This window comes from Pipistrellus hanaki, assembly GCF_964339955.1.
Source record: "Pipistrellus hanaki genome assembly, chromosome: 15".
Taxonomy (NCBI): Eukaryota; Metazoa; Chordata; class Mammalia; order Chiroptera; family Vespertilionidae; genus Pipistrellus; species Pipistrellus hanaki.
Window position 1 is genome coordinate 48792081 of NC_140517.1, and position 14751 is coordinate 48806831.

Consider the following 14751-nt stretch of genomic DNA (forward strand, 5'->3'; position numbering starts at 1 on the left):
GCACGGGTCCTTCAGGGGACAGCACGAGGTGCCTTCTGAAGGACCCCGGCTTCCAGCCCCAGGGGCTCGCCCTGTGCGAACTGCATTTCCCAGAAGCCTCTGCGACAGCGTTCCTTCGGGGCTCGGAGAGCGGCACGCTGAGGAGGAGGCGAGCCGCTTCCATCTCCGCGGATCCCCGGACTCTGGACTACATTTCCCAGAGGCCCCCGAGGCGCGGCTTCGCTTAGGAGCGCTCCGCGTTGCACTCTGGGAGGCGCGTCCGCCGCGCACTGGGTGATTAGGCTCCGATTCCCCGGATGGACGCCGTCGGGGCTAACCTCCGCCCCGGCGCCTCCTCCCGACGCCCCGGGGCGCAGTTGGGTCCCGAGCGGTAAGCGGTCCGCGTCCGGGAGGAGCCGGCGCGGGGTGCGAGGGGCGGGTGTCGGGGCGCGAAAGGCCCCGGGCGAGGAGGCCCCAAGCGCAGCCGCGGCCTGTGGTGCGGGAGAAGTGCGCGCGCGCGCGAGTGTGTATATGAGTGTCTGTCAGTGTGAGAGAGAGAGAGAGTGTGTGTGAGTGTGTATGAGTGTCTGTCAGTGTGAGAGAGAGAGAGAGTGTGTGTGAGTGTGTATGAGTGTCTGTCAGTGTGAGAGAGAGAGAGTGTGTGTGAGTGTGTATGAGTGTCTGTCAGTGTGAGAGAGAGAGAGAGTGTGTGTGAGTGTGTATGAGTGTCTGTCAGTGTGAGAGAGAGAGAGAGTGTGTGTGAGTGTGTATGAGTGTCTGTCCGTGTGAGAGAGTGTGTGAGTGTGTATGAGTGTCTGTCCGTGTGAGAGAGAGAGAGAGTGTGTGTGTGTGTATGAGTGTCTGTCCGTGTGAGAGAGAGAGAGTGTGTGAGTGTGTATGAGTCTCTGTCCGTGTGAGAGAGAGAGAGTGTGTGAGTGTGTATGAGTCTCTGTCCGTGTGAGAGAGAGAGAGAGAGTGTGTGAGTGTGTATGAGTCTCTGTCCGTGTGAGAGAGAGAGAGTGTGTGAGTGTGTATGAGTGTCAGTGTGTGTGAGTGTGAGTGTGTGCGTGTGCGTGTGTGAGTGTGTGTGTCAGTGTGAGTGTGAGTGTGTGAGAGAGCGTGTGTGTGTGTGCGTGTCAGTGTGAGTGTGTGTGTGTTGGTGTGTGTCTGTGGGTGTGTGAGTGTCGGTGTGTCAGTGTGAGTGTGTGTGTCAGTGTGTGTGTGAGTGTGTGTGTCGGTATGTGTGTGAGTGTGTGTGTCAGTGTGAGTGTGAGTGTGTGAGAGAGCGTGTGTGTGTGTGCGTGTCAGTGTGAGTGTGTGTGTGTTGGTGTGTGTCTGTGGGTGTGTGAGTGTCTGTGTGTGTCTGTGTGGGTGTGTGAGTGTCGGTGTGTCAGTGTGAGTGTGTGTGTCAGTGTGTGTGTGAGTGTGTGTGTCGGTATGTGTGTGAGTGTATGTGTCAGTGTGTGTGTGTGTGTGTGTGTGTGTGTCGGTGTGTGTGTCAGTGTGTGTGTGTGTCAGGGTGTGTGTGAGAGAGAGTGTGTGTGTGTGTCAGTATGTATGTCAGTGTGTGTGTGTCTGTGTGAGTGTGTGTGTGTGTTGGTGTGTGTGTCAGTGTGTGTGTGTGTCAGGGTGTGTGTGAGAGAGTGTGTGTGTGTGTGTCAGTATGTATGTCAGTGTGTGTGTGTCTGTGTGAGTGTGTGTGTGTTGGTGTGTGTCTGTGGGTGTGTGAGTGTCTGTGTGTGTCTGTGTGGGTGTGTGAGTGTCGGTGTGTCAGTGTGAGTGTGTGTGTCAGTGTGTGTGTGAGTGTGTGTGTCGGTATGTGTGTGAGTGTATGTGTCAGTGTGTGTGTGTGTGTGTGTGTCGGTGTGTGTGTCAGTGAGTGTGTGTGTCGGTGTGTGTGTGTGTCAGTGTGTGTGTGAGAGAGAGAGTGTGTGTGTGTCAGTATGTATGTCAGTGTGTGTGTGTCTGTGTGAGTGTGTGTGTGTTGGTGTGTGTGTCAGTGTGTGTGTCAGTGTCAGTGTCAGGGCCCGGGCCACGCCCCCGGGACCGCTGAGCGCCGGTCCCCACGCTGTGACGCTCGCGGTTGTGCAGGGGAGACCGCCAGGTGCCGGCGCCTGCGCGTGGGCTCCCGGGGTGGCAGGGCCCGAGGTGCGCCTTCCCCCTCCACCGGAGGTCGGGCCGGGCACGGTGACTCTGGCTGGGTGTGGGTGGCGTGAGCTGGTTCTGCGGGAGGATCGGGCGCAGCATTGGGTGCGTGGCCACCGCTGAGCGAGCACCGCGCTGTGTGCGGCAGCGTGCCCGCGTGCCCCGGGGCCGGGATGTCTGTGCGGCTCCTCCGCTGTCACCTTCCCGCCGCGCCAGGAGGTACCTGCCTAGACGCAGGGGCCCCCGTGGGAGGTCAGAGCCTGACCCTGTAATGAAAGTGACAGCAGGAGCCCTGACCGGTGTGGCTCAGTGGATAGAGCACCGGCCAGGTCCCAAGTTCGATTCCGATCAAGGGCATGTACCTCGGTTGCGGGCACATCCCCAGTGGGGGGTGTGCAGGAGGGATAGAGAGCTAGAAACATTGATGAGAGAGAAACATCAATCAGCTGCCTCCTGCACCCCCTCCCCCCCCACACACTGGGGATGTGCCTTCTCCCTTCTCCTGCAGTCAAGGTACGTGCCCTTGACTCAATCCGCAGGCCAATGCTCTATCCACTGAGACAAACCGGTTAGGGTTTCTTACATAACGTTATATTGGCTGGGCTGCAAAAATACTGGTTGTGGTTCTGCAGCCCGTGGGTTTGACATGCTTGGGCTAAACCCACGGTGTTGGTAAGGCTGCGTTCCTTTTCAGAGGCTCTAGAGGGCACTTTTCCCCTGCCTTTCCCAGCTCCAGAGGCTGCTTGCGTTCCTGGAATTACAGCCCATTCCACCGTCCTCTCCTGTCCCATCACTCTGCCCCTGCTCTTCTCCTCACATCTTTCTCTCTCCTCTGACGCCCCACATCTGCTTTTGCGATGACATTGCACCCACCTGGATAATTCTGGATGATCTCCCTATTTAAGGTCAGCTGATTAGTGACTTTTAAGTCCAGTTGACACTTTTGGCAGCAGGCCTGCATTAATCCCATTATAAGAAATAAAGCCTTCCTTTATCCCGTGCTGCCCCCTGGTGGTCCGCGCGTGTCATAGTGATTGATTGAACTCCCCATCTCCCTGTGGAACTCCTGAGGGGGCACTTTGCATATTAGCCTTTTTAAAATATTTATATATTTCTCCTTCTTCTTCTTCTTCTTCTTCTTCTTCTTCTTCTTCTTTCTTCTTTCTTCTTTCTTCTTCTTCTTTCTTCTTCTTTCTTCTTCCTCCTCCTCCCCCCTCCTCTTCCCCCTCCTCCTCCCCCTTCCTCCTCCCCTCCTCCCTCCTCCCTCCCTCCTCCCTCCTCCCTCCTCCTCCTCCCTTCTCCTCCTCCTCCTCCTCCTCCTCCTCCTCCTTTTTTCCCTTAGGATACATGCCAAAAAGGTAGAAATTTGAGCCAAAATCATACTTCTGTGATTAAGTGCCTGCGATGAGCCTGACCCTGAGGTATTAGTGCTTACAGTGATTGAAAGGGCATGGTTTCCTGTAATTGCTTACCACCCAGCAAGGAGGGGGGACTCTGACCGGAAGAAGCACACGGCAGCCTGCGGTCGAGGCCCCTGGCGTGTCCTGACAGGAGCATGGCATCCCTCTCCTGTGGGCACTGACGGAAGGTCCCCCACAAAATGAAATGTCTGACCGAACACAGCAGATCATGTTTGGTTGCTCATTTGGTATGGCCCGGGAATGATGTCATTGCTATCCAAATGGCCCCTGGCAGAAAAGGTTCCCCACCCCTGCTCTGGCTGGACTCGGGACCCAGCCCACTGTCCTCCCCGGGGCCAAGAGGTATTCCGGCGAAAGGGACTCACCTGGTTCACCGGGGCTTCCTCACATCAGCACCACGAATTGACTTGATTAGAGAGAAATATAGACCTGATTGATTAGGTCAACTGGTACCCCATGACCCAAGTCCCCCATCCAAGTCACTTGGTCCTTCTAAGAAGAGGAGCTCCCACCCTGAGAATGCTGGGTAAGGCCAGCCCCACCCTGAGAATGCTGGGTAAGGCCAGCCCCACCCTAAGAATGTTGGGTAAGGCCAGCCCCACCCTAAGAATGTTGGGTAAGGCCAGCCCCACCCTAAGAATGTTGGGTAAGGCCAGCCCCACCCTAAGACTTGGGTATGGTGAGGCCCACCCTAAGATGCAGCATGGCCAGCTGATACCCAAAACAAAGACCTTCCTATCCAGTATGACACAGATTACCTTCAGAAACTGAGGACCAAGGCCAGGCCTCTCTTTGGTCAAGACCAAATCCTTACTTAATACCTACCCCTAACTGGGAGCTGGCCGAAGATCCTCCTGCTAAAATGTCTGGGTCTGCCAAAACCGGTTTGCTCAGTGGATAGAGCGTCAGCCTGCAGACCCAAAGGTCCCAGGTTCGATTCTGGTCAAGGGGCATGTATCTGGGTTGTGGGCACATCCCCAGTAGGGGGTGTGCAACAGGCAGCTGATCGATGTTTCTCATTGATATTTTTAGTTCTCTATCCCTCTCTCTTCCTCTCTGTAAAAAAATCAATAAAATATATATATATTTTTAAAATGTCTGGGTTTGACTTCAAAGCAAAAAAATAACTAAAAATCCCTCTTTTCCATCCTGTGCTGCTGGGTTTCCTGGAGTTTGAGGGAGAGCCTGTTTTCCCCCTCATCTTCTCCGGACCTGTGGTGTCTGTGCGGGTGTCGGGGAAGGAGCCTGGGTCCTTGCGAAGCAGAGATGGAGGAGCGGGAAGGTTGTGTGAAGTCACTCTGGGGGCGCAGGGGCGCTGACTCCATGCCTCTCTCCTGGCGCAGCTCCGCCCTCTCCCTATTCGGTCTTCGGTGAAGGAAGCTCTTAGACAGCTCATCGGTTCCTGATTCTAAAGCTATGGCCCACGTAAGTGCGTGTTTCTCTCCCTCCTCGCAGGGTGCTATTTGGGTCCGTGGTGGTTTTTATGAATTATCCCCAAGACTCCTGCCCTGGGAGCCCCGTCCAATGACCTGCTTCCGGTCCTCCCCATTCCCGTTAATGGTGATGCCACACAGCCCCTCGCCCGCCTGGGGGCCCCGTTCGCAGAGCATGGCGCTGATGCTTCAGGGCCTCCCCGTGCGCGGTGTTCTGTCAGCCGGAATGAGGGGTGACGGGGGAAGAAGGTCTCTGGAGAGAGAGATTTGTGCCGGGTCCATGGTGTGATTAGCTGGAGATGTTGGACCCATTTGTGCACGGGAGAGCACAGAAATCCTCTATTTCCAGGCGGAAGAGAAGGTGTACATAGTGGCCTTGGCGTTAGCGTGGGGACAGCCCACGCTCTGAGGCTGTGAGCATGGGACGGGGCGGGGCCGAGCTGGGGACCCGAGAGGGCACTTGTCTTGTTGAACAGACCTCTGTGTGCGTCTGCGTCATTGGCCACCAGCATCCTTTCGATCGGGAACGAGGGATTGGGCGGGCGGGGTCACGGGTCAGAGCATCCAGTTCAGAGAAATAGTGATCACGCTTTGAGCAATCACTGTCATTCCGTCTCATCTGTCCGTGGGGTGGAATTTTAAAAATGTTTCCTGTCCTTGCAAAGGATGACGGCTTAAAAAATAGCCTGGCAAACGATGAACTTGAGGCTTGAAAACATTCAGACAGGCCCACCCTGTTTCCAAAGATAAGAGATCTTGCGTTAACGTTTCGGAAACAAAGCCAGCGGAGTTCTGTGAGGCAGGCCCGCGGCAGGCCGTGTGCGTGGGAGCGGGAGGAAGCCGGACGGCTCTGTCCCTGCTCTCAGGCTGTGGTGCAGAGGGATTGCACAGGGGCAGCCGGCTTTTCTCTGCCGCCACCCGGAGGGATCTGCCTGTCCCAGCCACGCCTCACTGTCCCCTCCCATCCCTGAGGCTCTCCAGGCCCACAGTGTCCGCTCTGCCCAGAGCGTAGGCCTGCCTCTCCTCTCCTCCGTCCTGAACCTGCCCCTCTGTCTCCTCAGGGACACGTGGGCCCGTGTCCTCAGGGCCCCGTGACGTTCTCAGACGTGGCCGTCGACTTCTCCCCGGAGGAGTGGGCCTGCCTGGACTCGGCGCAGCGGGACCTGTACTGGGACGTGATGCTGGAGAACTACAGCAACCTGGTCTCGCTGGGTGAGCTGCCCGGGTCACGTGACTCACACTCTGCTCCCTGGAGCGTTCGCCCCCTCCCGTTTGAGTTTTAGGATGGAGGTGCGCCCAGCTAACCTGTGTGACTCAGTGGTTGAGCGTTGACCCGTGAACCAGGAGGTCACAGTTCGATTCCCAGTCAGGGTGCATGATCCCCAGTATGCAGAGGCAACGGGGCAGTGATTCTCTCTCATCTTTCATCTTTCTTTCTTTCTCTTTCTCTCTCTCTCTCTCTCTCTCTCTCTCTCTCTCTCTCTCTCTTTCCTTCCTTCTTCCCTTCCCTTCCTTTCCCTCCTTCCTTCCTTCCTTCCTTCCTCTTCCTCGCCCTTCTTCTTCTCTGAAATCAGTTTATTTATTTATTTTTTAAATATATTTTATTGGTTTTGTACAGAGAGGAAGGGAGAGAGATAGAGAGTTAGAAACATCGATGAGAGAGAGTCATCGATCAGCTGCCTCTTGCACACCCCCTACTGGGGATATGCCCGCAAGCAAGGTACATGCCCTTGACCGGAATCGAACCCGGGACCTTTCAGTCCCCAAGCCGACGCTCTATCCATTGAGCCAAACCGGTCCTGGCTCTCTGAAATCAGTTTAAAAAAAAAAATTTAAAGAAATTATTTGAATCTTGTTCCTGTTCCCAGGGAGTGCTTGAGCTTCGCCGGGTTGGCAGTGACCATTACACCTTCCTCTTGTCAGCCCTCAGTGATCTTCTCACCTGCGCCTGGCCCTTCCTGTGGCTCCCACTCTCTTCATGAGCAAAGGATGAGTTAGAATTCTGGAATATTTATTTCACAGCCATCCTCAAGAAAACCAAGCTTCACACTGTGTTGCTACGTTTATACCCAAATGGCCCGTGGTTCTTCGATTTCTCTATAGAAGTGGATGGACAAACAGAATTCACATAAAACCAAACTGAGCACCCTCCATTTCCCACACATTGTGCCCGAAATGAGGTTGAAAGTTACAAATCGGTGACCTCTGAGTTAAACATCAGGTGATAATATCTTGTCATTATCTCAGGAAATTAGAAAAGCAACCACCATAATATGTATGGCTAATTTTTAAAATATATTTTTTTTATTGATTTCAGAGGGGAAGGGAGAAGTTTTATTTCTACTGAGAAGTTTTGGTTTGTAGTTGCTTTGTTTGTTTTGTTTTTCTTTTTCTTTTTTTTCTTTTTCTTTTTTAAAAAAATATATTCTATTGATTTTACACAGAGAGGAATTGGGAGGGACAGAGAGTTAGAAACATCGATGAGAGAGAAACATCGACCAGCTGCCTCTTGCACAACCCCCACTGGGGATGCGCCCGCAACCAAGGTACATGCCCTTGACCGGAATCGAACCTGGGACCCTTCAGTCCGCAGACCGACGCTCCATCCACTGAGCCAAACCGGTCCTGGCTGGGTTTTTTTTTTCTTAAAAGGAAACAAAATGCGTTGTTTTTTTCCCCTCTAGATTTGGAGTCACCACATGAGGCCAAGAGCTTGCCTACAGAAAGGGGCATCTGTGAAATGCGTTTCTCCAGGTGGAACTCGGTCGGGAAAAGCAGGTCCCTCGGCCTGGACCGGGCGTGTGAAGGTGAGTTAGCAGGAGGGGGGGGCCCTCCCGGGGGGCGTCTCAGCCGAAGGAAGACCAGCCGCGCGGAGGCCCCTGCGGGGGAAGGGTCCTCCGTCAGGCCGCCCCCGAGGCCTCCGCGCAGGGAGAACGCCCACGCGTGCCCGGAGTGCGGCAAGGCCTTCAGCCGCGGCTACCAGCTGGCGCAGCACCGCAAGATCCACACGGGCGAGAAGCCCTACACGTGCAAGGAGTGCAAGAAGGCCTTCCGCTGGGGCAACCAGCTGACGCAGCACCGGAAGATCCACACCGGCGAGAAGCCGTACGCGTGTCCGGACTGCGGCAAGGCCTTCCGCTGGGGCTCCAGCCTCGTCATCCACCGGAGGATCCACACGGGCGAGAAGCCCTACGCCTGCCAGGCCTGCGGGAAGGCCTTCCGCCGCGGGGACGAGCTCGCGCAGCACCAGCGGCTGCACACGGGCGAGAAGGACTGCGCCTGCCCGGACTGCGGCAAGACCTTCAGCCGCGGCTACAAGCTCATCCAGCACCAGCGCCTGCACAGCGGCGAGAGGCCCTACGCCTGCCCGGACTGCGGCAAGGCCTTCGTCTGCGGCTCCAGCCTGGCCCAGCACAGGAGGGTCCACACGGGCGAGAAGCCCTACGCCTGCCGGGAGTGCGGCAAGGCCTTCACCCGCGTCAGCTACCTCGCGCAGCACCAGAAGATCCACACGGGCGAGAAGCCGCACGCGTGCGCGGCCTGCGGGAAGGCCTTCCGCTGGGGCTCCAGCCTCGTGAAGCACCAGAGGATCCACACCGGCGAGAAGCCCTACAGGTGCGCCGAGTGCGGCAAGGCCTTCAACTGCGGCTACCACCTGACCCAGCACGAGCGGATCCACACGGGCGAGACGCCCTACCGATGCAAGGAGTGCGGGAAGGCCTTCATCTACGGGTCCAGCCTGGTGAAGCACGAGCGGATCCACACCGGAGAGAGGCCCTACGGGTGCGGGGAGTGCGGGAAAGCCTTCAGCCACGCCCATCAGCTCACGCAGCACCAGAAGGTGCACAGCGGCGCGGGGCCCGGGAGTGCGGGGCCGGCGGACGGGCGTGCGGCCACCCGCCCCGTCCCAGAGGACCGCGGGGGCGCCCCGCCGCGGGCAGGCCTCTCGAAGACAGAGAGCGTCCAGAGGCCTCGGAACAGCACGCGTCCTGCCACCACGCGAGGCGAGTCTGTGACGCGATGTAGCAGACGGAAGTCTCCCCCGGCCGCTCTTCTCCTTCCGGAACCTCAGGACAGTCACGCGAGAGGCAGGTTTGGAGACGGGAAGTCACTCTCCTCCGCGATTACAACATACTCAGCGTAGTAGGCAGTTTGTTCACTGGATGGGTTAGTGTAACGGACGCATAGGAGGTTCCCAGTACCTTTGGATTTGATTTTAGACTCATTCTGGGGACTAACCGCTGATGTAACACGTGCAGCAGCCTTTCCTCAAGGTACACACCCTACCCGCTGTCACCCTCAGCCGCCCCTTGACTCACTCCCTGTGCCTCGGGGGAAATGACCTTAACTCCCTGTGCGTATCTGTGAAATCGGGACAGCCACCTGGCCCTGCCAGGGGTCCAGCAGACGAGTCTGGTACGTGGAACTCCCCCCAAGTGTATCTGGAATGTCGTGCAGACTCAGTAAACATGAGCTGCACTTCTGTCGTCATTGCTGTCCGTGTTGCTGTTACTGAATCATTGCAAGAAGGCCCCCTGTGGGGGTAACGAGTTTAGAAAAGATCATCAAACTTCTACGAGAAAATACAGTTTTCACAGGCCTGGGCCCATGCTGTTTTTTTATTTTTTTATTTTTTATTTATTTATTTTTATTAAGGTATTATGTGTGTACATATCATCGATCCCCCCTCCCCAGAGTTTTTCATGCTGATTCTTAGGACATAAAAGGTGCTAAACATAAAATAAGGTTCATAAGTTACACTTCCTCTCCTGACCTGCATGGCTCAGTGCTTGAGCATCAACCTATGAACCAGGAGGTCACGGTTCCATGCCCGGTCAGGGCACATGCCCGGGTTGTGGGCTCAATCCCCAGTCTGGGGCGTGCAGGAGGCAGCTAATCAACGAGTCTCTCATCGTTGATGTTTCTCTCCCTCCCTCCCTCCCTTTCTGAAATCAGTAAAGATATATTTTAAATAAGTAAGTTGAACTTCGTCAAAAGGAACAAAGTTCTGTCCGTCAGTGGCACCGTGAGGAAGCGGAAGGCGAGAAGCAGAGTGGGAGGAGATCGGGCCTGGACCGGAACGTGTGAAGAAGGCCCCACGTCAGTGACGAGCCGGCCCCGGCCCGTCGCTCAGGCGGTCAGAGCCCCATTCGGACTCGCCCAGGTTGTGGGTTTGATCCCCGGTCAGGGCGCATACAGAAAGCAGCCATTGCCGAAACCGGTTTGGCTCAGTGGATAGAGCGTCGGTCCGCGGACTGAAGGGTCCCGGGTTCGATTCCGGTCAAGGGCGTGTACCTGGGTTGTGGGCACGTCCCCAGTGGAGGGGCGTGCAAGAGGCAACTGCTCGATGACTCTCTCTCATCGATGTTTCTAACTCTATCTCTCTCCCTTCCTCTCTGTAAAAAAATCAATAAAATATATATTTTAAAAAAAGAAAAGAAAGCAGCCATCGAGCTCACCGAGAGAGAGTGGAACTGTTGTGGGCGGGGGGAGGGGGGGAGATGGCCCCAGGTGTCCGACCAGTGGGGTCAGACCACACGAGGGGTCAGCAGCCTCGGTTCTCGGGTTCTCGGTAGGAAGGAATTCAGAGCCAAGACCCAAACTGTAAGGGAGCATTTGTTTGGTCAGTCAAAGAGGCAGGAAAGAAATGGGCTGAGGAAAGGTGTTATGAGGGTAAAGGAAGGGCCCTTGGAGCTGGGGAGGGGGGAAAGGGGGAAGGAGAAGGCGCAGGCTCCCGGGAGGGGAGCACACCTGGAGGGAGAGCACGCAGAGTCCAGCTGCAGGGTGTTACGTGGAGATGTTGGGGACGGGCCCAGAGATCGCAGTGGACTTCAGCTTTCCAGGTGTGTCCGTTCAGGGTTGTGGCCCCCGCTGATAGACCGGGCAGCACCGGGCAGCAGGTCATCATTCCATGCGGCTGGTCCCGACCTCAGCCGGGGCTGAAATACAACTGAGGCCTGGAGGCCATCTCTAGCTCGACCAGCATTGGCCCTGGGGGCAAGTTCCCACCCCACCATGTCCTCTGCTGGGCCCCTGGGGCTTCCCCCATCGGTGACCTGCTCCTGGCCCATCTTCCTTGCTGTGCTCACGTCTGTCTAACTGCCTGTTACAGACCAACAGATCAGTGTTTCTCTCGCTCTCATCAAATATTTTTACTTTTCATAAAAAAAGTACTAACTATGGAACAAGAGAAGATCACCAGGTCACCGGTAAGTACATGAAATTGTGTTCAGCTTCCTTTCCCATCCAGGAAATGCAGAGCAAACCTCCACGTCCCTAGATTAAGATGACCAGACGTCCCGCTTTTGGGGGAACAGTCCCGATTTTTAACAATTTGTCCCGCGTCCCAGGGCTCCCCTGTGGTGTACGTCAGGGTCAGGGTCCCGTTTCAGTGAAAGCCAGTTAGTCCCTGGGCCACGCACCGGGTGCTGGGGTTGGGTTGGGGATCTGTGTCCTCTGGAAAGAGGGATCATAACAGGAAACGCTGCCGGGACCACATGTCTGGACTCCGCACCAGTCCCCTAAGGGCCTCCTGGGCTCTCCCATCTTCCCCAGTCCCCGCTCCTGTGGACCCCGGGCCTGTGGCAGCAGAAGGCCCCTCCAGCTTCTGGCGGTGGCGCTCCATACACCGGTGGGAGGGGGGTGAGGAGAAGGAATTGGAAAGTTCCTGTTGGGAGAGGGAGGAGGGCCCCGGGGGACGGAGTGTGCGGAGGGAGGCGGGATGTGGGAGTCACAGAGATAAGACACGGGCAGTGCCAGGCAGGCCTCTGGACACAGGCGAGCAGCAGGGCCGCTGCCTGAGTGGCAGGTGGCACAAGGAAACAGGGAAGTGGACATCACTCAGGACTCGGGCTAAGGAGCCAAGTCAGAGGAGCCTGAGACGGTCGGGAGGGAGAATGAGGGGGCGGGCAGGCAGAGGTGCCACAGGCATGGCCTTGGGGGGGACCCAGGTTTCACACAAAACTTCCTGTCTGGCTCTGGATTCCTTTTTGTTTTCTTGTTCTTGCTGATCCTCTCCTGAGAACATGTTCCCATTGATTTTTAGAAAGAGGGGGGCAGGGAGAGACAAACATCGATGTGAGGAAGACATCCATTGCTGCATCCCATGTGCACCTAGACCAGGGCCAGGGATGGAGCCTGCAAGGGAGGTACCTGCCCTTGACCAGGATCGAACCCGGAACCCTTCAGTCTGCAGGCCGACACTCTACCCACTGAGCCAAACCAGCTAAGGCCATACTTTCTCTTATATATAATTTCAGAAAGGGAGAGAAAGGAGAGGGATAGATATAGAAACACTGAGATACTGGACCAGCTGCCTCCTGCACACCCTCTACTGAGGATTGATGCCACAACCCAGGCATAGGGAATTGAACCACAACCTCCCCGTTCATAGGTTGACACATAACCACTGAGTCACAGAACCCCACCAAGCTGGCTCTGCTTTTTTTTTTTTTTTTTAATATTTTTTATTGACTTTGTACAGAGAGCAAGGGAAAGAGATAGAGAGTTAGAAACATCGATGAGAGCGTCATCGATCAGCTGCCTCTTGCACACCCCCTACTGGGGATATGTCTGCAACCAAGGTACATGCCCTTGACCGGAATCGAACCCGGGACCCTTCAGTCCCCAAGCCGACGCTCTATCCATTGAGCCAAAGCAGTTTCAGCTGGCTCTGCTTTTTTAACTTGGTTTTTTTTATATATATATTTTATTGATTTTTTACACAGAGAGGAATTGAGAGGGATAGAGAGTTAGAAATGTCGATGAGAGAGAGACATCGACCAGCTGCCTCTTGCACACACCCCAACTGGGGATGTGCCCCCAACCAAGGTACCTGCCCTTGACCGGAATCGAACCCGGGACCTTTCAGTCCGCAGGCCGACGCTCTGTCCACTGAGCCAAACCGGTTTCGGCTTAACTTGTTTTTATGGAGGCTGCACATAGTAGGTCTTGTCTCTTGTTTTTAGTAACTATTTAGGCTGCCACTATCCACACTGGTTTGGGCCTTATCATTTGTTACAGGAAGCACATCATTCTTTTTGCTGAGTCACCCACACTATAGGTTTGACAGATTGTGTTTTTGTGTCAAGTAACTGTCCCTTGTCTTCTATGAGCCCATTACTTGATCGTGATTCAACACTGAAAGTGTTTTATGGGCAGTGTTCTGCGTGGCCTGCTACAGCGCCATGGAGCTGTTCCACACGGACTGCTAAGAATACGAATCTGGGGATGGCCCTTTCCCATCAAACGGCCGCCTGAAGATTCATTCCCCTTTAATTACCGTTTTCTAACCCTACGGGCCCCTACGTCTGTTAGTCATACTCCTTTAAATCCACCTAACAACTCTGCGACTCCCTTTCTTGACCCTCATCCCTCCAGGGGTCCATCCTTCGCTCTCCCGCAGTGTTTTGTTCCCACAATAATCCTCTGCTTTCTCACCACCTTCAGCACCCATAAAGGTTAATGTCAGGCTTCTGTTCTGCAGTGACATCATCCTCTTGTCTTTCCAGTTTAAGGTCTAGCTCCACCCAAGCTCCCCACTTCTCAGGCCCCACCCCTGCCTCTGGCACCGCTGTTTTCCAGTGAAGAGCTCCCTGTCCACTGGGTTGTCACTCTGAATGAGTCTTTTATCGCCAGTAATATGGGCCCTGGCCGGTGTGCAGACAAGGAGCAAATGATCGCCCTTTCCCTCTCACATCAATGTTTCTCTCTCCCTCTCCCTCTTTAATCAACCAGAAAATTAAAAGGAGCTGATGTGGTCAGTGGCCAGAGCATCCAGCTGCCCATGGGTCTATTCCCAGTCAAGGGCATGCACCTGGGTTTCAGGTTGGCTCCTGGGTCCAGGTGGGGGCAAGTGCAGGAGGCAGTTATTGCCCACATCTATGGTTTCTCTCTCCCCCTCCACCCCACTCTAGAAACCGGTGGAAAAAATATCCTCAGTGAGGATTAACAACATAAAATATGAACTAAAAAAAAGGGGGTCTGGAAAATGGTCATTGACACGATGTTATGTATCAATTTTATCTCAATGAAGTTGGGGGGAAGTAAACATGATCATTTATCTCTAACAGTATGAAATGAAAGCCTACCTTGTCCGATATCAATACAGTTATGCCAGATCTATTTATATATTTTTATTTATTTTAATATATTTTATTGATTTTGTACAGAGAGGAAGGGAGAGAGATAGAGAGTTAGAAACATCGATGAGAGTCATCGATCAGCTGCCTCTTGCACACCCCCTACTGGGGATATGCCCGCAACCAAGGTACATGCCCTTGACCGGAATCGAACCCGGGACCTTTCAGTCCCCAAGCCGACGCTCTATCCATTGAGCCAAACGGGTTTCGGCAGATCTATTTACATTTTTAACTGGTATTAGAGATGACGAACAGGGGCAGAAAAAGATCAATTGCTTCCCACACCTGTCCTGACCGGTTATCAAACTTGCCACCTTTTGGTCTACAAGACCTGTGGTCAGCAAACTGCGGCTCTCAGAGCCACATGCAGCTCTTTGGCCCCTTGAGTGTGGCTCTTCCACAAAATACCACGGCCTGGGCGAGTCTATTTGGAAGATGTGGCGTGAGAAGAAGTTTAAGTTTAAAAAACGTGGCTCTCAAAAGAAATTTCAATCGTTGTCCTGTAGACATTTGGATCTGTGGACTAATGAGTTTGCCGACCGCTGGTCAAGACCAACACTCCAACCAACTGAGCCACACCGGTCAGGGCACTATGTTACTGTTTATATGATCCATTTTTTTTTTCTCCTTCCT

At 54.6% G+C, this 14751-nt stretch overlaps 1 protein-coding gene across 2 annotated transcripts; it reads left to right on the forward strand.

Annotated features, from left to right (window-relative positions):
- Positions 1-243: 243 nt before the first annotated feature.
- Positions 244-9583, forward strand: LOC311633398 (uncharacterized protein). Of its 2 annotated transcripts, XM_084906043.1 has the most exons (5): positions 252-377; positions 3487-3545; positions 4889-4970; positions 6040-6190; positions 7663-9583. In XM_084906043.1, exons 3-5 carry the CDS (start codon positions 4962-4964, stop codon positions 9120-9122), a joined length of 1620 nt encoding a protein of 539 aa, XP_084762169.1. In that variant the 5' UTR covers positions 252-377; positions 3487-3545; positions 4889-4961; the 3' UTR covers positions 9123-9583. The 2 variants fall into 2 exon arrangements, with proteins under 2 accessions (XP_084762168.1, XP_084762169.1); XM_084906042.1 differs by lacking the exon at positions 3487-3545 and having other exon boundaries at positions 244-370.
- Positions 9584-14751: the final 5168 nt, after the last annotated feature.